We start from the raw sequence: 25,198 nt of genomic DNA, 5'->3' as shown, positions 1-25,198 counted from the left end.
TCAGGTTAATTGGAGACATTGAATTGCCCTGTAAGTAAATGGGTGTGTGTATGAGTGTGTGTGTGTGTGTGTGTGTGTATGTGTGTCTACCCTGCGATGGACTGGTCCCCATCCAGGGTGTTACTGTGTGCCTTGGGCCCATTGAAAAACTGGGATAGGCTCCAGCACCCATCGCAACCCTTACTGGATAAGCGGTTAAGAAAGTGAGTGAGTGAGTAATGTGTAATGGTCATACCTTGCCATTAAAGCAACCAAGGTCACAAATGAAAGACACAAAACATACACAGCCAGCAACAATGAAAGTGGATAGAAAAGGGATGGCACATGAATGAAAACTGGTAGTCATAATACGGCAAGCTGCTCAGAGCACCTGCAACAACCCAGTTCTTAAAAAAAGAGTAAACCTAAAACAGGGCAACTCAACAACAGCTGATTCCCAGACAGAAATAAAGAGTACCAGCACATGTATGGGTGGAATACCAGACCAGATCAAGCCCAGTATCACAGTTCCAAGAGAAATGCAGTTTGGCAAGTTCAAAAGTTCGAGAGAGGCTTTATTGTTATTGCAGCTATATACAGGTGCGTATTGAAACAAAACAACGTTCCTCCAGGACCAGGATGCAACACAGAACACAAGTGCAAAACAATACAATATACACAGTGCAGATAAAAAACAGTACAATAAATACAAGAGATGGTTCCAAACTAAAGTAAATGAGAGAGACTAGACTAGAGACAAGAGTAGTGTTGGCCAGTACATGGTACTGGTAATGAGAAAATAATAAGTGAGGTAAACAACATACAGTATTCTGTTATACAGTTAGAAGCGTAGGGTTTTTCAGCAGCAGAAATATAAAAAGAGTAAGGTGCAAAGAAACAAAATAACAGTGGATAAATCAAAACACTTCCACCTTGAGCGAATTAACACTTAACGAGGCGCAGGTAGTTAGGAGGAACTGACAAGCCAATCTTCTTTGCCTCTATGACTCCTCTGCTGGCCACAAATGGCAAGGCAGAAGGGCATGATTCTGTAACTGTAAGCACCCCCACCCCTCCCCTTTCTCTCACGGTATGTGGGCCCATTATTTATACGAATGATCTTCAAAAAGTTTCCGCACTTTTATATTTTGGTTAGAAACAGTGAGGGCGGGAGGAGTAGTAATTGGTCGTGTCTGAAAGACTGAGAGAGAGCTTATAGTCTGGATTTAACACCATCTGATTTCCACCTTTTTGGACCACTCAAAGAAGCTTTAAGGGGAAGAAGATTTTTATGTGATGACGATGTGAAAGCAGTGATTTATCAGTGGCTACGCGCTCAACCAAAAACATTTTTTGCTGATGGCAATAAAAATGCATCAGGTGGCACACCAGCACCTCGGTTTGAAACTCGGCTTTGCCACCGGTCGGCTGGGTGCCATCTAGTGGGCATAATTAGCAGTGCCTGCAGCAGACACGTTTCTGCTAGGGCGGGATGACCGGACTATGTTGACTACGCTAAATTGGGAGAAAATGCATAAATAACATAGAAAAATATGCAACAGAAGGTGACTGTAGAAAAGTGATGTCATTTGTTTTTAGAATTCTTCATAAATAGAGCTTTAAAAGTGCTGAAACTTTTTGAATAGCCCTTGTAATATAAATGTATACATGTAGAAATGTATTACCATTGCACTTTATGGCTAAAAGGATGTGGGAACCAGTACTAAGCAGTCCTCATTATTTTGTCTTCTTTTCCTACCCCAGTCCAGTTCCTGAGATAACATGGAGAAGAGCCAATGGAGTTCCTTTTCCCAGCAAAGTAAAGATGAAGAACTCTAATGTTGTTCTGGAGATCCCCAGTTTTCAGCAGGAGGACGCAGGTGGATACGAGTGTGTGGCAGAGAACAAAATGGGCAAGAACACAGTCAAGGGACGACTCTCTTTTTACGGTAGGTTTCTAAATGTGTGGGATTGCATATTCTATAAAACAGTTTGGTTTGCTTAAATTTTTGTTGGACAGTCGCTGAGCTACACCAATCAGCCATAACATTAAAACCACCTCCTTGTTTCTACACTCACTGTCCATTTTATCAGCTCTACTTACCATATAGAAGCACTTTGTAGTTTTACAATTACTGACTGTAGTCCATCTGTTTCTCTACATGCTTTGTTAGCCCCCTTTCATGCTGTTCTTCAATGGTCAGGACTCTCCCAGGACCACTACAGAGCAGGTATTATTTAAGTGGTGGCTCATTCTCAGCACTGCAGTGACACTGACATGGTGGTGGTGTGTTAGTGTGTGTTGTGCTGGTATGAGTGGATCAGACACAGCAGTGCTGCTGGAGTTTTTAAATACTGTGTCCACTCACTGTCCACTCTATTAAACACTCCTACCTAGTTGGTCCACCCTGTCGATGTAAAGTCAGAGACGATCGCTCATGTATTGCTGCTGTTTGAGTTGGTCATCTTCTAGACCTTCATCAGTGCTGCCCACTGGGCGCTGTTGTGTGGATATTTTTGTTTGGTGGACTATTCTCAGTCCAGCAGTGACAGTGAGGTGTTTAAAAACTCCAGCAGCATTGCTGTTTTATCCACTCATACCAGCACAACACACACTAACACACCACCACCATGTCAGTGTCACTGCAGTGCTGAGAATGACCCACCACCCAAATAATACCTACTCTGTGGTCGTCCTGTGGGGGTCCTGACCATTGAAGAACAGCATGAAAGGGGGCTAACAAAGCACGCAGAGAAATAGATGGACTACGGTCAATAATTGTAGAACTACAAAGTGCTTCTATATGGTAAGTGGAGCTGATAAAATGGACAGTGAGTGTAGAAACAAGGTGTTATGGTTGATCAGTGTAGTCTTAGTAATACTAGTCTTAGCTTTGCATTTAAAAAGTATGTTTCATCGCTGTCATGATTTTTAATTTTCATGAATTTTATAGTAACGAAACCTCATCAGAGTTTCATTTATTTCTTTTTTAGCACTTTTCTAATCTGTCATGACTCATATAGTTTCCATGACTACATAGTCGAGAACAAAAAAGAGCCTCATATAATTGGTGTTGGCAACACAGTGTTGGGTGCAATAACAAGTGTCGGTAGTGTTAAATGTTGTTGGAAACACAGTTTAGTTTATTTTAAAATTTTTAAAGACAGTAGGCCTAAACAATAGCAACTGTGCAAATTAATTGCATAGAAATTTTTTTGAAGATGTAAAATCTCTTCATAGTTTTAGTAGAAACTTAAGTCCCTAAGCAAGACACTTTACTTTCAGTTGCTTGTATGAGCACTGTAAGTCACTTTGAATAGAACCATCTGCTCAATACCATTTAAGTAAATAAGTAAAAACAACACATTTTGTATTGGTGGTGGTAGCTTAGTGGTTAAGGTCCTGGATTATTGATCAGAAGGCCACTGGTTCAAGCCCCATCGCTGCCAGTTTGCCACTAACACTCAATTGCTTCAGTTATAAGTCACTATGGATAAAAGCATCTGCTAAATGCCATGAATGTAAAGTAATGCAGAGTTGACAAAGCTGTTAGAAGGTGGTAATTTGCAGGAATCCACAATCTTAAATCAGAAAAAGTTTGGACAGTATGGAAAATGCAAATAAAAAGCAATGTTTCTCACATTTAATTGGACTTTTATTTGATTGCAGACAGTTTGAACTCAAGACATCTCATGTTGTGTCCTGTCATATTTATTTCATTTGTTAATGTACCTCAATTCCGACATTTCAGGCCTGCAACACGTTCCAAAAAAAGTTAAAACGGGGGCAATTTAGGAGTAGTAATGAGGTTACAAAGAACCTAAATAATGATGTTATATCTTTATAACAGTTGATGTGAACAGGTGATTTTCATCATGATTTGGAAGAAAAGCAGTACCCACAAAAGGAGTTTTTGAAAAGAAAAGTTGGGCATAGGATCCTTAGTTTGTTATTGAAATTATTGAAAAACAACGTTCCTTAACGACGAAAATGGGTTTTCATATTTCTTCCTATACAGTGCATTATATCATTAAACAATTTAGGGTCTCTGGAGAATTTTTTGTGCGTAATGGAAAGGGAGTACGCATAAGCTGAACATCTGTGATCTCTGATGCCTCAGATGAACTGCATTGCAAGAACCTGCATTGAGTTCTTCAACAATAGCTGATATAACCACATGGGTGAGGAATTACTTTGGCAAACCTTTGTCAAGCACTACAATACAGAGTTATATGCACAAATGCCACTTAACATTATACTATGCAAACAAGAAGCCTAATGTTAACCATGTCCAGAAGCTGTGTCAAGTTCTCTTAGCTTTGCGGCATCTGGGATGGACCATCACACAGTGGAAATGTGTATTGTGGTCAGATGAATCAGCATTCCAGGTCTTTTTTTGGAAAAAATGGATGCCGTGTGCTGCGGACAAAAGACAAAAAGGACCCTCCAGACTGTTATCAGCAACAAGTCTGTGTGTCAGTGCCCTTGGCTAAGGTCATTTACACTTCTGTGATGGCAGCATTAATGCAGAAAAGTACATTGAGATCTTAGGGCAACATATTCTGCCTTCAAGACGTCATCTTTTCCAGGGACATCCATGCATTTTTCAACAAGACAATGCAAAACCACATGCTGCACACATTACAAAGGCATGACTGCAGAAGAAGAGGGCCTGCCTGCAGTCCTGACCTGTCCCCAATAGAGAATTTTGAAACAAAAAAATGTGACGACGAGCCCGTAATGTTGCACATCTTAAGACGTGTTTGCAGGAAGAATGGGACAAAATAAAAGCTGAAGCACTAAATCGCTTGGCATCCTCGGTGCCAAAACGTCTTTGGCACCTCGGTGCCAAATGCGACAACGGCGACCCTGATCTTAATACGTGTTTGCAGGAAAAATGGGACAAAATAAAACCAAAACGTCTTTTAAGTGTGGCGAAAAGGAATGGCAACATTACAAAGTGGTAAATGCTTTACTGTCCCAACTTTTTTTGGAATGTGTTGCAGGCCTGAAATGCAGGAATGTATGTTAATTAATAAATGAAATGAAGTTGAGCAGAAAAAACATGAAATATCTCAGGTTCATCCTGTCTGCAATCAAATAAAAGTCAAAGTAAATGTAAGAAACTCTGTGGGTTTTTTTTACTACGTATTTGCATTTTTTATACTGTCCCAACTTTTTCTGATTTGGGGTGGTAGAATTAAATAAAAAATATGACAAGAAGTCTCAGTAAACAGAGAAATATTATTTATTGAAACAACATTATTTATTGGGAACATTTGTTTACCTAATTTTCAGTTTAAATGAACATCTAGTTCTCTTGACAAACAGCCATGTGCACTTTTATTCAACCCCTAGCCTCAGTACTTCATGAACCTGGTGGAACTTTCTTTTGCCCTGATAACCTCTAATAAGCAATTTCACTAAGTGCTAACAAGCTACTGACACCTCTCCTTTGGAATCTTCACTCATTCTTCTTGTGAAAACGCTTCCAGCTTATTGAGGTTTAATGGCTCTTATGCTCTGACTGTGTTCTTTAAATCCAACCAAATCTTTTCTATGGAATTAAATATGGACACTGGGAAGGCCATTCTACGATATTTCATGACTAATTCATAGACCAAGCTTTGATTGACTTGGAAGTGTGCTTTGGGATTGTTGTCCTGGTGGAAAGACCAGTTAACACAAAGGTTCAGTTTTTATCACAAAATGCATAACATTCTTTCCTAAAAAGCATTGGTGATCCAAAAGACAGTGGAAACGTGTTCTGTATTCAGATGAATCCATGATTCAGCTTGTTTTTGGGCATAAACAGGCGTCAAGGTTTTCTGTGTCAAAGATAAAAAGGACAATCCAAACTATTATCAGCAAAAGGTGCAAAAGCCAAAATCTGTCATGGTATGGGGGTGCATCAATGCCCATGATGTGTGACGGCGTATATTGGGATTTTAAAGAAACACATGCTGATACCAAGGCTGCGTCTTTTCCTTGGACATCCATGACCATCAACCATGAACCATGACTTTGTACACACAAAAGTACATGTGCTTGACTGGCCTTCCTGCCGTCCAGATTAGTCTCCTATTGACAATGTATGGTGCAGCATGAAGAGGAGAATCAGACGATGGCAACCATAGACTGTTGAGCAGCTGAAGTTTTGTATCAAGCAAGAATGGACAGAATTTCCACTAAAACTGCAACTATTAGTGTTCTCCATTAGTGATTCATTTTTGGAGTGTGTTGCAGGCATCAAATTCTAAATTTGATCAGTGTTGATCAGTGAAAACATCGGAAATGTTTTCTTTCTACTTTTATAAGTTTAATAAAAATTTAAGAGAATTAACAAATCACAAATTCTTCTTTTTTTTTATTGTGTGTCACACGTCCCAGCATTTCTAGAAATTGGGTTTTAGGGTATACGCCATTTTAACATATTTAATATACACTGCCTGGCCAAAAAAAAGGTCACACACTCTAATATTTCATTGAACCGCCTTTAGCTTTGATTACAGCAAGCGTTTCCACAAGCTTCTGCAATGTCACAACATTTATTTCTGTCCAGAGTTGCATAAATTTTTCCCCAAGATCTTGTATTGACGATGGAAGATTTGGACCACTGCGCAAAGTCTTCTCCAGATTCTCAATGGGGTTCAGGTCTGGACTCTGTGGTGGCCAATCCATGTGTGAAAATGATGTCTCATGCTCCCTGAACCACTCTTTCACAATTTGAGCCTGATGAATCCTGGCATTGTCATCTTGGAATATGCCTGTGCCATCAGGGAAGAAAAAATTCATTGATGGAATAACCTGGTCGTTCAGTATATTCAGGTAGTCAGCTGACCTCATTCTTTGGGCACATAACGTTACTGAACCTAGACCTGACCAACTGCAGCAACCCCAGATCATAGCACTGTCCCCACAGGCTTGTACGGTAGGCACTAGGCATGATGGGTGCATCACTTCAGCCGCCTCTCTTCTAACCCTGATGCACCCATCACTCTGGAACAGGGTAAATCTGGACTCCTCAGACCACATGACCGTCTTCCATTGCTCCAGAGTCCAATCTTTATGCTCCCTAGCAAATAGAAGCCGTTTTTGCTGGTTAGCCTCACTGACAAGTGGTTTTCCAACCACATTCCTTCCTCGAAGATGATGTTTCCCCACTGTCCTTCCACTTTTTAATACTGTGTTGGACAGTTCTTAACCCGATTTTAGTACTTTCAGCAATCTCCTTAGATGTTTTCTCTGCTTGATGCATGCCAATAATTTGACCCTTCTGAAACAGATTAACATCTTTTCCACGACCACAGGATGTGTCTTTCGACATGGTTGTTTAACAAATGAGAAGCTACTCACTGCATCAGTTAGGGTTAAATAACTTGTTGCCAGCTGAAACATAATCACCCATGCGGTAATTATCCAATAGGAGGCTCTTACCTATTTGCTTAGTTAAATCCAGGTGGTTACCTTTTTTTTGGCCAGGCAGTGTATTAACACTGATGCTAATTGGTTGGTGAAATAGTAAAATACTCTAGTCCACTACCGCTAAAATCTAGGATATCGAATCTCAACTGTGCTATTGGCTGCCTATATCTGAAAGGGGATGACCGAACTGCTTAACCATGGTGCACTTGTCAGTGCGCTGTCAGTACCATCCCAAGCCCAGATTAAATAGAACAAATTCTTTCTTCGCACCAGCTTGTTCTGGAAGCTGGGTTCAGAGCACAGGGTGAGCCATTGTACAGCGCCCCTGGAGCAGAAAGGGCCTTGCTCAACGGTCCAACAGTGCCTGCATGGCAGAGCCAGGATTCAAACTCTCAACCTTTTGATTAATAGCCCAAAGCTCTACACACTAGGCTACCAATGTCCCAAAGTAAGTAGGGTTGCATCAGGAAGGGCATCCAGCATTAAAACTGTGCCAGACCAGGAACTCTTATCAGAATGATCCGCTGTGGTGACCCCTAAATACATGAGCAGCCAAAGAAAATTATTTATTGATACTAATAGGATGATAATGAGACTTAGCTGTCAGCCTCCACCCCTACAAATTAACAGTCACCTAACCTCACAAAAACATCCAGGGTAAGCCTGGTGATGTGATACAGTCTAATGATCTCTTTATGAATTAATGAAAGAATTAAAGAAAGAAAGTGTTAAACAATATATAATGATATCATTTAAATGTCATTTGTCCCACAATGTCACTGTTAACAGCCGATTCTAATTAGTGTGCATAACTATAGAACATAAATCAGTCTGTTATACCAGGCAACTATTCTGCTTTCTACTGTCAAACACTCATAGCTGTGTAGTGTGCTGCAGAAAAGTTCCTTTCCATTTAAATGGACGTGTGTAAGCAGCTAAAAACTGAAATTTGTAAATGTATTAATTCACTTTTCTTTTAATTATAATATTGTTGCAGTTTTGTCAATTCTTGCTGTATATAATATTTGACCAGCTCAACAGTTTGTGGTCACCATTGTCTGATCCCCCTCTTCATAGTGAGCCATACATTTTCAATAAGATACAGCTCTGGACTGCAGGCAGGCCAGTCAAGCACTCACACTATATGACTATGTGTAACGTTTGGGCTAGACGAGACAAGAGAGGGCGGACACACACACAGAGACGTTTAACAGTTTTAATAATAACAAAACAAGACTAGACAAAGGTACACCAGACAGGATTATACAAGACAAGACAAACAAACATGTGACCTATGCTAATGCTAACGCTAATCTAAATACACAAACAATTCTAAGGCTAAGCTAAATGCTAATACTAATCTAAACTAAACACACATGAACAAGGCTAAACAGGAACTAGACTAAAACAGGACTAAACAGGACCAAACAGCTAAACATGGCTAACAAACAAAGGCTAAGACGAAGGCTAATGCTAATGCAAAGGCAGGCAGGCAGACAGACAGACAGACAGACAGACAGACAGACAGACAGACAGACAGACAGACAGACAGACAGACAGACAGACAGAGGCTAACAAGCAAACCAAACGGACAGAACAAAGGCAAATCAAATCCAAAATAGTCTCAGATGAGCCTTCCCTAGCTGCCTCCTTTTATTCCTTTATTCCTTATTTTGGACCAATCCAAATAGGGGCGTTGTCAGGAGACTGAGAGGGGCGTGGCACTTAAACTCCCTCTAAAATAGACATGGAGTTCCTTGGAAAAGATGTGGCCTTAATGGCAATACATGTCTCCAAAATACCAGTGGTACTTTTACATATAAGCCCTGGACACTGAGCGCACAGTCATATGAGAAGCAGCAAAACCAGTTTTTGTGCTGGCTGTGCCATTGTTTCCTATAGAATGTGGCAGTGCTGCTTATCTGGCATCCCTAAGCCGTGCGCATCGTTTTTTGCGCTGACCTATAGACACTGCATTTGTCATTAAATTCTGTAGTAATTATAAGCCACTCAATTAAACAAATGACATTCATTATGTAAATAAACTAAAGGAGCAATAAAAAGCAGCATGGGAGGTTTTAATAATGAAATGGTTAAGATTAACCAGTGTGATATTGATTCCTGAATTCTCATAGGTGTTTCAATCAGCAGGTCAACAAATGGATATTGGACTTTTTGCATGTGACAGGTTGCAATCAAACAAATCAGGGCTTGCTAAGACATGGCTAGTCCAGCATTTGTGCCATCACCCTGATGTGTAGCTTTAGGTTTCTAACATGGCAAAACCCTTTAGGTAACCACATATTACCAAATATCACATCTAGTTGTAACTAAACTTGGGAATGTAATAAAAATTCAAGTAGGCTCAGCATAATGTTTCTAAATAAAAGACCTGAGTTGTATGTACGTACCCAGATAGCCTAAACTAAGTGTCTCATATTTGCAGATTTGTTAGAAAACTCTTCACAAAGTGTTTTTGTGCAGCCTGAGCTAATTGAATAGCCCCGCTGTAAAGTGACAATAGTACACTTATGCCCACAAGAGACCAACTCGATGTCATTAGTGAGTTGCCATATCCTAATGTGAAAGTAGCTTTACAGCTTATTCTCTTTGCCATTTCACTACTTTCTTTGTACCCTCCATTAAATATCTGCAAGCTGGGTTGAGAAGATGTGATATGACATAAACTGTCATGATTTAGTGTGCTTTTGCACAGATATGCCAGTTTTGCCTGTCAGCAAAACATTTTATTTGGGGGGAATGAGCTGGAGTTTTCAATACTTATTTTACTTACTTTATTTTGGATTTTAAGGCTGCTTGAATAAAAACAAAAAACAAATACAATATATGGATTTAAGTATGTGGACATCATAGGTGATTTCATCACACCCATCTCTTACAGGGGTGTAAGTTTGTTTGTTTGTTGATTAGGGTTTTAACATCATGTTTTACACTTTGGTTATATCAAACAACAATTAAGCAATTAAGCATCTCCAATTAGTCCTCACTTGCATGTCTTTGGACTGTGGGAGGAAACCGGAGCACATGCAACATGCAAACTTCACACAGAAAAGACCCAGACCCACAGGGGTGTAAGTTACATTATATGCTTCCAAATGTTTGGCAGCTATTTGAGCTTGAGTTTTGTTCCGCAGTAATTAATAAAGACATGCTTTGGTGTGAAGTAACCCTGACCTTCAAAACACAAGCCAGGCCTTCTCATCCAACCAACCTGATTAGATAAATGCAGTTTTTTATTTATTTTATTTTATTTTTTTGCAATTATTCCCCCAATTTAGTCATATCCTATTACCCTAATTGCATTACGCTTCCTCTCTACCGATACAACCCTCCACTGCTGACTGAGGAACACCACAACTGACACACGCCTCCTCTGACACGTGTGCAGTACCGACTGCATCTTTTCACCTGCACGAGGCGAGTTCATATGCAGATCAGCTTTGTGTATGGAGAGCCACACCCTGGTTAACGCATTATCCCTCAACTTTGTGCAGGCGGCATCAATCAGCCAGCAGAGGTCGTAATTGCATCAGTTAATTAGGGAACCCTGGTCTGGCTTTCCCATCCTATATGAACAATAGCCAATCATTGTTTATGTAGCCGCCCAGCCCAGCTGGATGGCAGAGCTGAGATTTGAAACGATGTGTTCGAAATCCCAGCTCTGGTGTGCTAGCGTGAGATAAATGCAGTTTTAACTGGTTAAAGTTAAGAGCCAAAGTGATCATCTCAGTAGACCACTATCTATCTATCTATCTATCTATCTATCTATCTATCTATCTATCTATCTATCTATCTATCTATCTATCTATCTATCTATTTATTTATTTATATACGAGGGATCTTCAAAAAGTTTCCACACATATTTTTGTTGGAAACGGTGAGGGCTGGAGGAGTAGTGTTTGGTCGTGTCTGCATCGGAATGTGACTATGTACAAAAGAGATGCAATTTTTTTTTTTTATTCTTAATAAATAGAGTTTTAAAAAAGTGTGGAAACTTCTTGAAGAACTTCATATGCTTCCAACTTTTTGACAGCTGTGTGAGAAAGACCTTTTGTTCTCCAGTAGTTTAAAAAGAAATGGTTAGAAAAGTTTGGTGTGAAGAAACTAGACCTGAACCTCTCTGAAAACCTTTCGGATGAATCTGACTATTATTTGCAAGCCAGACCTTCTTATCCAACCCACCTGATTAGACAAATTCAGTTTTAACTGGTTAAAGGTGTCAAACAGCACAGCCAAGAGCCAAAGTGCCAGGGACCAGCGCAGTACACCACTACGACACTTGAGCACCAAGTTATAAATCATTATTTTGTTTGGGTGGTTAAATATTTCTAATTGTAACTGTATATGCCAGCAGCTTCACGTTTACATGTACATCATTTAGCAGACGTTTTTCCAAAGCAACCTACAATTGTGACCATATACAAAGTAAGCAATTGAGGGTTAAGGACCTTGCTCAGAAGACCTTCTCAGTGACCTTCTGATTACTAGTCCTGTTCCTTAGCTACCACTATCTCCACCCACCACAGTTTGACAACATAAGGTCTCAAAAACCATTAGTAGAGACTAAACACTGTAAAACCATCAGCAGCTATCAAAGAGCCACTTGTTTCCATTGTGGATTTTTATTCGGGTGCATGTATAGGAGTCGCATGAGCTGCCTCCAGGGTAAAACGACCAAAGCCAAAAGAGTGCCACATCACTGTCAGCGTTTCCTCAAAAGAAGAATGCTGACATGAGCGCTGGCAGAAAAAGCCAGAACAGATTGAGTCCAGCATGACAGTCTCAAAGAAAGGAAGAGCAGGAAAGCAGCCATGAGCTGGCAATGAGGCTGGAATTTAAAGGAACTCCTCCAGCTGAAGCAAATTAACGCTTAATGAGGCGGAGAGATTGCAGTAAAGGAATCGATACTGTCAGTCATCTGCGCCTGTAGAATGCCCTTATTTGTGTCATATATACATAAACAGGTGTACAGTACAACAAAATTCTTTCTTCGCATATCCCAACATGTTTGGAAGCTGGGATCAGAGTGCAGCGTCAGCCATTGTATGGTGCCCCTGGAGAAGAGGGTTAAGGGCCCAACAGTTGCTGCATGGCAGAGCTGGGATTCGAACTCTCAATCTTTCAGTTGATAGCCCAAAGCTCTTCCCACTAGGCTACCACTGTCCTATATATTCCTACTCTGTGCTCCCTGACAGCCCATAGTGTCATGGCAGGTGGTCATTATACTGTAATCTCTGCCCCCGCCCCCTTCTATATGACAGGTTTGGTCCATTGTACTATCTGGGTGCAGTTTGGCATGTTTCACAGTGCTTGTCAGGGTTTCCTTTAGGATTTGAAAGTCCTAAATTGAAAACATTTTCACTCATTTATTATTCTTACCTACCACTGCTTCTTGATCAGAGTCGCAGTGGGTTTGGCACCATCCAGAAACACTGGTTGCCAAGTAGAAATATACTCTGCAAAGGGGGACAATTTATTGCAAGGCAAAACCTACACATTGGGTCTGTCCGAAAACCTAGTGAGCTCTCTACATAGACAGCATTTTAATTCAGTACTTTTTTATTTAGGATTTTAAGGCTGTTTGAATAGCAGTGTTTAGTTGTCTGACAGTTAGTTTAGTTGTGGCATGGCAGGTGGTCATGATACTATAATCTGTGCCTCCTGCCCAGCTATACCTATATATATGGTTGGCACATTACACTATCTGTGTGCAATTTGGCATGTTTCAAATTGCTTGTGTGGTTTTCCTTTAGGGTTTCTTAGCAACTGATGTAAACATTTTCACTCGTTCATTATTTTCACTAACCACTGTTGTTTGATCGGAGTCGCAGTGGGATTGGCACCACCCAGAAACACTGGTTACTGAAGAGGAATTTACTCCTGAAAGGGGGTCAATAAATTGCAAGGCAAAACGTACACATTTTACAGCATTTTACATCACTCTACGCTCACTCCCGAGAAGAAGGCTGTCCGAATTCTTAGATGCCTTACAATGCTGCCTAATAAAGTGCCTTATTTCGAAGCTATAAAGTGCCTGAATAACAATGAAGTGAAGGCCATACCGGCATTTAGTGCGGCACTTTTCTCATAGACAATTACAAATATGCCGGACGGATGCAGGGCAACGAACAAAGAGCTCTTTTCAAATGTAAATAAATTCTCATTCTCATTTGTATAAAGGTGTGCAAGTGTCATTTATTTGCAAATTCTGGCTTGGCAGTGACAGTTTAACCATTTTCAGTACACAGAGGGAGGGTTTGTGCCACCTCAGCCCATTGGTTTGAATGGCTTGAGACTAACTGTTTTAGCTTTGTAAGCAAAAACTGCGGTGACGTAATAGCTGTCTATTTAGTGTGTCTGAATAATCTGCCTAATACACGATCAGCCATAACATTAAAACCACCTCTCTGTTTGTACACTCACTGTCTATTTTATCAGCTCCACTTACCATATAGAAGCACTTTGCTTGTAGTTCTACAATTACTGACTGTAGTCCATCTGTTTCTCTACATATCTTTAAAGCCCCCTTTCATGTTGTTCTTCAATGGTCAGGACCCCCACAGGACCACTACAGAGTAGGTATTATTTGGGTGGTGGATCATTCTTAGCACTGCAGTGACACTGACATGGTGGTGGTGAGTTAGTGTCTTTTGTGCTGGTATAAGTGGATCAGACACAGCAGCGCTGATGGAGTTTTTAAACACCTCACTGTCACTGCTGGACTGAGAATAGTCCACCAACCAAAAACATCCAGCCAACAGCGCCCAGTGGGCAGCGTCCTGTGACCACTAATGAAGGTCTTTAAGATGACCAACTCAAACAGCAGCAATAGATGAGCAATCGTCTCTGACTTTACATCTACAAGGTGGACCAACTAGGTAGGAGTGTCTAATAGAGTGGACAGTGAGTAAAAGATATGTAGAGAAACAGATGGACTACAGTCAGCAATTGTTGAACTACAAAGTGCTTCTATATGGTAAGTGGAGCTGATAAAATGGACAGTGAGTGTAGAAACCAGGAGGTGGTTTTAACGTTATGGCAGATCAGTGTAAGTTTGATGTTTTATTAGAATCCTCTCTACAGCAAGGCAGCTCACTAGGTTTTTGAACAGACCCATTCACTTACTTTCTCACACCAAGGGGCATTGAGATGTAGTAATGTGGAGAAGGGTGGATTAAGCCCAGGCTGTGCGGTCTTTTCCATCTGTGCTACTCTTGAAAATATGTCATGAATGTATTGACAACTATATATCACTAAATGTAATATTGTTTGAATAAATAAGTAAATGTGTGATTTCCTGCTTATGGCCCGGTCCCTTGTTTGGTTGTATTTCTAATTTACACTCTGCGTCCGACTATAAATCCAAAACCAAGTTTTACACAACACTTCTGCTTCGTCATGCAGCAGTGTTGACAATATTTCTCTCTGTTAATTAACACTTACCCCCCATCAGAGTTAATCAATATTGATATATCTTCCAATGCAAGACTTTTTTAATTATCTAGGATGTCTGTTTAATCACTGTCACTTATTTAGCTTGATAGCTGTCCAAATCCCGCATTAATGTAGCCTAGTCACAAGAGACGAAGTGCATGTTCCAAACCTCCTGCCAAAATCCATTCTAATGAGGCCCATTCCAAGATAATCAATGGAAGCAGAGACGGGCACTCTGACAACTCACTATTTGATCCTTTGTGAATAGGGGGGGCAGGGAGAGAATTGTAGCACGGCCGGTAGTGCAAAACAGCCTCTGGTTACTTCATGTTGTGTAAAGTTTGGCATGTTCTCTCCATAGTCTTGTGGGTTTTCTCAGTGTAGTGCAGAGGTCCATCCTTCCAACATGCAATTAGGTCAAATAAACACTTTAATGTACTTTCAGCTGTAATTGAATGGATTTGTGTACGCCTGGATGCCTGGTCTGTTGAGGTGGACGTATGCCCAAGAATCACATCGTGCATGGATATATACACCGATCAGCCATAACATTAAACCTACCTCCTGGTATCTACAAACACTGTCCATTTTATCAGCTCCACTTACCATATAGGAGCACTTTGTAGTTCTACCATTACTGACTGTAGTCCATCTGTTTCTCTACATACTTTTTTAGCCTGCTTTCACCCTGTTATTCAATGGTCAGGACCCCCACAGAACCACCACAGAGCAGGTATTATTTAGGTGGTGGATGATTCTCAGCACTGCAGTGACACCGACATGGTGGTGGTGTGTTAGTGTGTGTTGTGCTGGTATGAGTGGATCAGACACAGCAGCGTCACTGGAGTTTTTAAATACCGTGTCCACTTACTGTTTACTCTATTAGACACTTCTACCTGGTTGGTCCACCTTGTAGATGTAAAGTCAGAGACGATTGCTCATCTATTGCTGCTGTTTGAGTTGGTCATCTTCTAGACCTTCATCAATGGTCACATGACGCTGCCCATGGGGCGCTGTTGGCTGGATATTTTTGGTTGGTGGACTATTCTCAGTCCAGCAGTGACAGTGAGGTGTTTAAAAACTCCATCAGTGCTGCTGTGTCTTATCCACTCATACCAGCACAACACACACTAACACACCACCACTATGTCAGTGTCACTGCAGTGCTGAGAATGATCCACCACCCAAATAATACCTACTCTGTAGTGGTCCTCTGGGGGTCCTGACCATTGAAGAGCAGGCTGATGGTAAGTGGAGCTGATAAAATGGACAGTCAGTGTAGAAACAAGGTGGTGGTTTTAATATTATGGTTGATTGGTGTATGTATGTATGCAGTCCCAATAAGACTGCAAATTCCAAGAGTTGCATCACTTTTCAGTACTAATGCATTGCACTTCTATCCGGCCCAACAGTTGAAATCACAACCCAAATTAGGTTTATTAGCAAAAACAACAAAAATCCTTTATCTGTTTGCAAAAACAAATTGTTAGAACATCAAGAAATCTTTGTGCTTGGACCTTCTACTCCAGTGTCATTTGCTGAGTGTAAGAGAAGAAGCCCTGCAAAACCTTGAGTGTGCACAGGAACTCACACACAGACAGTCAGAGTACACTTCCGTTTTGTTGTAGTAGGAATTGAGTGTATATAGATGATCTGTACATGAGAATGTAAGCCCATGCCTAAGCTTATTTGAAGTTTAATGGTAGAGCACAAAGAGCCCAGAACCAAGTTTAAAAAAATGTTCAGGGGGCACTTGACAAGCTAAAGACACATCCTGTGTTAGCCCCAGTGCTAAAACTGCCTGACCTTGAGGTCCCTTTCATTAGCAGGGTTGATGCCTTTGATGTAAGGGTCAGGGAAGTCATGTCCCAACTCGCAGGGCCTGATAACAAACAACACCACTGCATATATTTTTCTCGATGCTTGTCTCCATTCAAGAGAAATTATGGTGTTGGGAACAAATAACTCTTAGCAGTCAAACATTCGCCCGTGAGTCAGGGTCTTGGTGGATTGAGTAGCTAAGGCACTGACCATGGTCACAGAGTTCACTATATATAAAGGAATCTTCATAAAGTTTCCACACTTTTATATTTTCGTTGAAAACGGTGAAGGCGGGGGGAGTAGTAATTGGTCATGTCTGATAGACTGAGAGTGAGAGCTTATAGTATGGATTTAGCGCCATCTGATTTCCACCTTTTTGGACCGCTCAAAGAAGCTTTAAGGGAAAGAGGATTTTCATGTGATGATGTGAAAGCAGCGGTGAATCAGTAGCTACACACTCAACAAAAAATTTTTTTGCTTATGGCATTAAAAAGTTAGTTCGACTCTGTGACCATGGTCAGTGCATTGGCTTCAATATATACAGTAGTTTAGAGTTTAGTTGGTAGATTGGAAAGGTGACAGATAGATGGATGAAGGGACTCAGTACTGACGGTACTGGCAAAAAAAACATTCCTTGGGTAGTGTTATAAGCCAAGCTAGACTAAAAACAACATTTATGTTTTTCAGTATAAACAAGATTGGCAATTAAGAAATACACCGATCAGCCATAACATTAAAACCACCTCCTTGTTTCTACACTCACTGTCCAGTTTGTCAGCTCCACTTACCATATAGAAGCACTTTGTAGTTCTACAATTACTGACTGTAGTCCATCTGTTTCTCTACATACTTTTTTAACCTGCTTTCACCTTGTTCTTTAATGGTCAGGACCCCCACAAAGCATATATTATTTAGGTGGTGGATCATTCTCAGCACTGCAGTGACAATGACATGGTGGTGGTGTGTTAGTGTGTGTTGTGCTGGTATGAGTGGATCAGACACGGCAGCACTGCTGGAGTTTTTAAATAGTGTCCACTCACTGTCCACTCTATTAGACACTCCTACCTAGTTGGTTCACCTTGTAGATGTAAAGTCAGAGACGATCGCTCATCTATTGCTGCTGTTTGAGTTGGTCATCTTCTAGACCTTCATCAGTGGTCACAGGACGCTGCCCATGGGGCGCTGTTGGCTGGATGTTTTTGGTTGGTGGACTATTCTCAGCCATGAGAATTCTCAGTCATTTTTATGTTTAAAAACTCCATCAGTGCCACTGTGTCTTATTCACTCATACCAGCACAACACACACTAACACACCATCACCATGTCAGTGTCACTGCAGTGCTGAGAATGACCCACCACCCAAATAATACCTGCTCTGTAGTGGTCCTGTGGGGGTCCTGACCATTGAAGAACAGGGTGAAAGCAGGCAAAAAAGTATGTAGCAAAACAGATGGACTACAGTCAGTAATTGTAGAACTACAAAGTGCTTCTATATGGTAAGTGGAGCTGATAAAATGGACAGTGAGTGTAGAAACAAGGAGGTGGTTTTAATGTTATGCCTAATCAGTGTATATGCTGTGAAAGTAAAATTAGAATTAGATTTTGTGGAACTATAGTTCTTTCACAAATTGAACTGTATTATTATATTGGTTTATTTGATAAACATACCAGAATGTTGGTCAAATAAGTTTTTGTTACAGCTGGGGATATGGGCATACATATTTCTTTTTAAAATTATTCATATAGGCATTGTTTTGTACATTCACACATTACATTTAATCCCAAATGTGTTTAATGGGGTTAATGTCAAGGTTCTGTACAACCCACTGGAGATCCTCCAAACCAAACCATGTCTATATAGACTTCTTATAGTTACATATTATTGTTTGAATTAGCATTTAAAAGATAATAATAATTAAAATGGTTCAGTCCAATAAAGTATTTATTAGTTTTGTAATGATTTCTTTACTTTTTAATCCCTTTAAACAGTCCTGTGCATTGCGAATTGTAGCTTAAGGCAACACATCCTGCAGGAATACTGTGTTAATGCTTTCCCATTTTTTGTTTGGGATAATATCCACTCATTATAATTTTACTACTGCTATTAAGCCAGCTTTAATATGTCCATATTCTTTGCTTTAAGATGTGGAAATCAAATTTTCCCCCGGAGTCCTTTAACGTTTATTATGTCTGTGCCATTGGCATTCATCACTCATATAAAATAGTAGCAGTTATTGCTGTGAAATACTTGTAGTGTACCATGAAATAATGATATTAAATAAAGCTTTGTGTGAAAGGTAAAACCTGTTTTATAAGTGGTAACACCCTTCACAGCGACCATGGTCCGTCTTAGACCTTACACACCATCATTACACACTTACTCACACATTTACTCCCACTTACACCTAGGGACAATTCAAGTTAGCCAAAGAAAAATGGATGGTTTGTTTCAGTAAGTGGAAGATTATAAGAGTATACACCAATCAGCCATAACATTAAAACCACCTTCTGGTTTCTACACTCACTGTCCATTTTATCAGCTCCACTTACCATATAGAAGTTCCATCTGTTTCTCTACATAATTTTAGCCTGCTTTCACCCTGTTCTTCAATGGGCAGGACCAGCACAGAGCAGGTGGTAGTGTGTTAGTGTGTGTTGTGCTGGTATGAGTGGATAAGACACAGCAATGCAGCAGCTAGTGCGTGCTGTGTGTCCACTCACTGTCCACTCTATTAGACACTCCTACCTAGTTGGTCCACCTTGTAGATGTAAAGTCAGAGACGATCGCTCATCTATTGCTGCTGTTTGAGTTGGTCATCTTCTAGACCTTCATCAGTGGTCACAGGACGCTGCCCATGGGGCGCTGTTGGCTGGATATTTTTGGTTGGTGGACTATTCTCAGTCCAGCAGGAACAGTGAGGTGTTTAAAAACTCCATCAGCATTGCTGTGTCTAATCCACTCACAACACACACTAACACACCACCACCAGATCACTGCAGTGCTGAGAATGATCCACCACCCAAATAATACCTACTCTGTAGCGGTCCTGTGGGGGTCCTGATCATTGAAAAACAGCATGAAAGGGGGCTAACAAAGGATGCAGAGAAACAGATGGACTACGGTCAGTAATTGTAGAACTACAAAGTGCTTCTATATGGTGGAGTGGAGCTGATAAAATGGACAGTGAGTGTAGAAAGAGTGTTATAACATCATTAATGTTATAAAAAGAGAGTAATGCAGACATAGGAGGAACATGCCAATCTTTAACTGGGGGTAATGTCCCTGGAGCTTCACAGCATCAACACTGCCTGCTGTACCATCATTCCACCCCTCTAAATGTTCAGTGTAATTTAAATATTCAAAGGATAAAAAAAGAAGAAGCTATAATTCGGCCTCCCCAGCAAACGTGGTCTTTAAAACCTTTTAAAAGCAGTTCAATTTTCTAGATAGCTTTATCAGTAGTCTAAAGCAATCAATTAGTGAAGTGGTGTGTTGCCACAAAAATGCACACACAATGATTCTCTGGAATTGCAGTTGCAGACCTTTTGTTTATCTAAGTGAATATTGATCATGGCAAATTGTCTAATGTCCTTCCAAGAAGATTGTATAGCTTGGTTCAGCAGTGGAGATACGTGATACGATTGAGCCCTGGGGAGTGACACTGATATCCCAGTAGGACTCTGGAAATAAGCTCACTTCCAATAAAGACCACCCACTGCTGTTGCGCATATTTACATGCGGTTATTTACATGCCATTAGGCACAGTTGTGCGGAACCTTTTCATGTTTTGCATCCAACACATTTTACAAGTGTTGTCTTGCTAATAAGCTCAGAGGGTCTTAAGTAGGTTTGCATCAACCTGCACTTTTCACAAGGGCTTAATTTGCTTGTAATGACAGCAGCATATGAGTGCTGTAAGAGGAATGTAGACAGAGGTAGACATGTTGTTAATGCATTGTTAAAATTTGTGTTTTTGAATGCACAGCTAAGCCTCAGTGGGTGCAGACCATGCGCGACAGTGCCTTGTCCATAGAGGAGCGGCTGTTTTGGGAATGTAAAGTCAACGGAAAGCCCAAGCCCTCGTACAGCTGGCTGAGGAACGGAGAGCAGCTTGCATCAGAGGTAAAGTAACACTATAAATAAACTTATTAAAAAAGAATAATTATGTATTGGCTGTGTGTTTGTTACATAACAGTGCTGCCAATTTTGGGGGTTTGATTGATGAACATTTATATTAAGATATTAAGACCTCTGCATGTATTAAAATGTTTAAATTTGTCTGCAATTGCTTTTTATGAATTTTAAGACATCTTAATATGAATTATATTGTTCTAAATTAGATGACAAACAGTTTAACTTGTTTGGATTCTCACTGGCTAAAACCTCCCTTTACTTCTGACTCTAAAGCAGCGGCCCCCAGCCGCTTTTTTGCACCACGAACCAGTTTCATATAAGATATAATTTCACGAACTGGTGGGAGGATTAAAAATAAAATTATTTAACGAGCATAATAAAAAACACAAACTGCATAACAATACTACTCACCAGTGATGGAAAATCAATGGGAACCCTGAGCTTCTTTGCAGCCAAGAGAAGCTCCCACCTAGGGGTGATAGTAGTTATGTCCAGTCTACTCCGTATCTTTGTGAAGCGGGATTTTCTGCCAGTGACGGCAACCAAAACAAAGATAGGATGTTGGAAATGGAAGCAGTGTTTTCCTTGCTTTTGTAGCAATCTCTGGATATTCTGCCTTGATTTTAATCCAAAACGCTGGCAGGTTTGAAGTTGACTGAGGAATACTTTTAAGGCCACCGTCATTTGCAATCTTCAGCAGTCGATCCTCTTCCAGCACTTCGTTAGTCATTTGTGGTTGGGAAGTAACACTCGAACTGATCTGAGAATCTGGTTTTTCAAAATAAAGCATCTTTTAGGGTGTGATTGTCAATGAAATAGAAGAAAATACATTATTTATTCTTTCTATCCGGACCGGTAATAGATGATTGGTCCATGGCCCGATGGTTGGGGACCACTGCTCTAAAGCACAGTGCATACTTTGCCATAAAACTTTAAAATGGGTACAATTGGAGTCAGTATTGTCTACACTTGAGCAAGTGTCATATTACCAGCTGTTGTGCTCCAACACTTTGTCTCAGTCAGTCCTCCACAAGAAAATCAACATTAGTGTCTGACTTTTGCTTAGCATATCATCTCCAGTACAGAGATCATTTAATTAGGCTTAAATCAGTTGGATTTGCTGTTTTTTTATGATTTTAATGTGATGTTTTTACACACTTTGGTTACATTCATGACAGGACAGGTAGTTACTGATTACAGTACTTTCATCAGTTCAGTATCAAACACAGTCATGGACAATTTAGTATCTCCAATTCACCTCTCTTGCATGTCTTTGAACTGTGGGAGGAAACCGGAGCTCCCGGAAGAAACCCACACAGACACGGGGAGAACATGCAAACTCCACACAAAAAGGACCTGGACTGCTCCACCTGGGAATTGAACCCAGGACCTTCTTGCTGTGAGGCGATATCTGCTATAAAATCAAACAGACAGTTTTCTTAAAATGGAATAATTTAAAAGGTGTTCTTGAATATCTTGATTGTATAATAAAAATGCCTAAATTGCATTTGAGATGCCATTAAATTCAAACAGAAGATGCATGCAGATAGCTTTTACAAATCTTACAGTCAGAATAACTTTGTGAAGGCAAAATAAATAATCATTGTGTTAATGTAACACAATGTACTAAACATTTATTGTGATGTACAATACAGGGTTCAAATGAACTGCACACCCAAACATCTATGCAATGTTTGCTACCCATGATGTCCTCTGTAGGGCTTTTTATTATATTTTAATACATGATTAATACTGACAGTGATGATGGTGATCAGTCTGCGCTTAAAGTCGCTACTCCAATTAGTGCCTAAATTACTAGTACTTTGATCAGGGGCTTCAGATTTAGCAAGCAGAACTTATGTTGAAACAGGAAGGTTCTTTACTTAATCTTTGCCATAATCTTATAAATAGGGCCCAACTAAATTCATGGGAAAATTGGCTTAATTTCACGGACCTCAAAATTCACTGATTTTTACAGATTTTTCACATTTCATGGCAGTCATTAAATAACACAGAACAAATGAAAGCTACAATACACAGCAAAGCCTACTTTTATATTTGACAGTAAATACAGCGTTCATGTTTTGACACCCCAACCCCCTTTACATTTCGACATCTCAGACATTTTGTCTTAACGATTGCTAACTGAATTGCCGTAGGATTGCTAGGACAACCTCACAGTCCAAATTAACCAGTAAATGTAAGGCACTTGAACACTACACGAATAAAAAAATTGTAATTTGCTAAACACAAACCTTAAATTTTGAGTTTCACAGCAAATTGCATATTACACAGGGCTCATTTCATGGTCCGTGATGCGATTTTCACAGCCGTGAATAAGATGTTTTATATGTAAGCACACAGTTCTGTATAATTTAGTTCTATTTTTATTTACTGAAACTGGAAGGGGTCCAGCCTAAAGGGACCATAGTAACTGCAGTTGCAAATTTCATGTGTCATTATACTAACTGTCCGATGGCAAAATGTCATTAGAAAACCTAGATTTTAATGCTCTAAGAAAAAAATATTTCCTGTATAAACAATGTTCACCATCAGAAAGTATTTTTAAAAGAACTATGTGCCTTATGGTCTCACACTGGATTTGATGCACTTTGTATGCTAGGGACGCCTCACTAGCTGAAACCTGGGCTGATATGGGCGAAATGGCTATGAAGTATGCCTTTGATTTTCTTTTTACCTTTTCTGTCTTATTTGTGTGTGTGTGTCTGTTTGTGTGTGTGTGTATTCTGCAGGATAGGATTCACATAGAGGAGGGAATGCTGACTATATTCTCAGTGAACCTGTCTGACGCCGGCATGTATCAGTGTGTTGCTGAGAACAAACATGGCATCATTTATTTTAGTGCTGAGCTAGTGGTGTTGGGTAAGACTGATCTTTCTCTCCCTCTCTCTCTATATTATGTGTTTTCTTACCCTTTTATGAGGCCCTTTTATTTGTACCACTGAGTGGTTTTGTGTCAGGAGTTTGGTATATGATGCACTACACTCTGAAATGCTTTACTAAGATTTTAGCACTGTTGTACTTAGGTAAAAAGATGTCAATGATGTGTTTAGAATTTTCGCAATCTGCATGGTATTCTACACTATTATTAGTACTATTACAATAAAATGCATTCACATGAGAAGTGTTTTGGTCTGTCCAAACTGCCGCAGAGACTAATCTGCATTTGTGGAATAACCATCAAATTCACTTTGAAAGCATCTGCATACATGTAGGTTTAGCTGTATTTTTCTCACTGTTTCACTTTTAAACTTGTGTTATAGCTCGAGGTTCTGAGAAATTCTGAAAATCAGCTTTTCCGAGAGAGTCTAAAACGCTTATCATTAAAAAAAAGAAAACCTTAATGTGGTTTAATGTACTAAAAGAGTGACATAGGAACACTAAACCTCTCATAATTATTACTGGTTATAGGTTCTAGAAATTCCTTGCTCATTGTTTTATTACAATAAGTCACGTTAAGCTTTGTTTGTGTTAAGCGTTGTTCGTACTGCCTAAGACACGTTTACCCCGTCATATCAAACAGTTCGTCTTATTGGAGTCAAACTTAAACTTTGAGCATCATAGCAAGCACAAAAATCGCGAGCCCAACGAGACAAAAGGGCTCTCCAAAGGAAACAACGGCACAGCCAGCCAACAGTGGTTTTGCCGCTTCTTATGTGAATGCGCCCTTAGAAGCACATACTAAAATTCACCAACCTCACCAACACAAGCCTAATATGTTGACATAAAGCAGGGTGGGTTACTTGATTTATGCTCTTGATACCATTTTCTGATCTGCATGTTATAGAAAAACACTCATTTCTAAGACCAGACAAAGCCCCCACCCCTCCAAGATTATAGTCATAAATACACATTACAGTGTGGTGGTAACTTACTAGTTACTGTGATTTAGTGTACTATTTGCTTTTTTAAAATAATAACTAAAATGCATTTGCAGCAAGCTTAATCAATTGACAGATTATTCACACAGTTTTTACTAAATGTTTTAATGTATTTTGGTTTAAAGCTCTGGATATAGTCGTAATTATGATAAAGACCCAGTGAAAAAGAAAAAGGGTTCAAAAAACCTTATTGTTTTGCCAAGGTTTCATCTTATAAAAGAGCTTTCACAAGCCCAGACAAGCTATTCCAGGTAAATATTTTAGGCTGGACATTACATTTACATTTCTGCCATTTACACTTACAGTTGTAACCAATTTTAGTGCAAACTATTGAGGGTTAAAAGCCTTGCTTAGGGGCCCAACAGTGGGAACTTGGCAGTGGTGGGGCTTGAACCAGCGACCTTCTACCATTACTTTAATCACCAAGCTACTTTTTCCCTTGATGGAAACAAGACTGATGGTCTCTATGATACAGGGTTT

General features: G+C 40.0%; 1 protein-coding gene across 1 annotated transcript in view; it reads left to right on the top strand.

Annotated features, from left to right (window-relative positions):
* Nucleotides 1–25,198, top strand: part of cntn3a.2 (contactin 3a, tandem duplicate 2) — a 183,314-nt gene that overhangs the window by 83,019 nt on the left and 75,097 nt on the right. Inside the window, exons 8-10 of the mRNA XM_063015224.1 lie at nucleotides 1,744–1,928; nucleotides 20,668–20,804; nucleotides 23,570–23,699. Of these exons, the coding sequence (XP_062871294.1) occupies nucleotides 1,744–1,928; nucleotides 20,668–20,804; nucleotides 23,570–23,699 (452 nt within the window). The remainder of the gene's footprint in view (nucleotides 1–1,743; nucleotides 1,929–20,667; nucleotides 20,805–23,569; nucleotides 23,700–25,198) is intronic.

Source organism: Trichomycterus rosablanca, chromosome 19, assembly GCF_030014385.1.
Source record: "Trichomycterus rosablanca isolate fTriRos1 chromosome 19, fTriRos1.hap1, whole genome shotgun sequence".
Classification (NCBI taxonomy): domain Eukaryota; kingdom Metazoa; phylum Chordata; class Actinopteri; order Siluriformes; family Trichomycteridae; genus Trichomycterus; species Trichomycterus rosablanca.
This window is presented reverse-complemented; position numbering and strand designations above follow the sequence as displayed.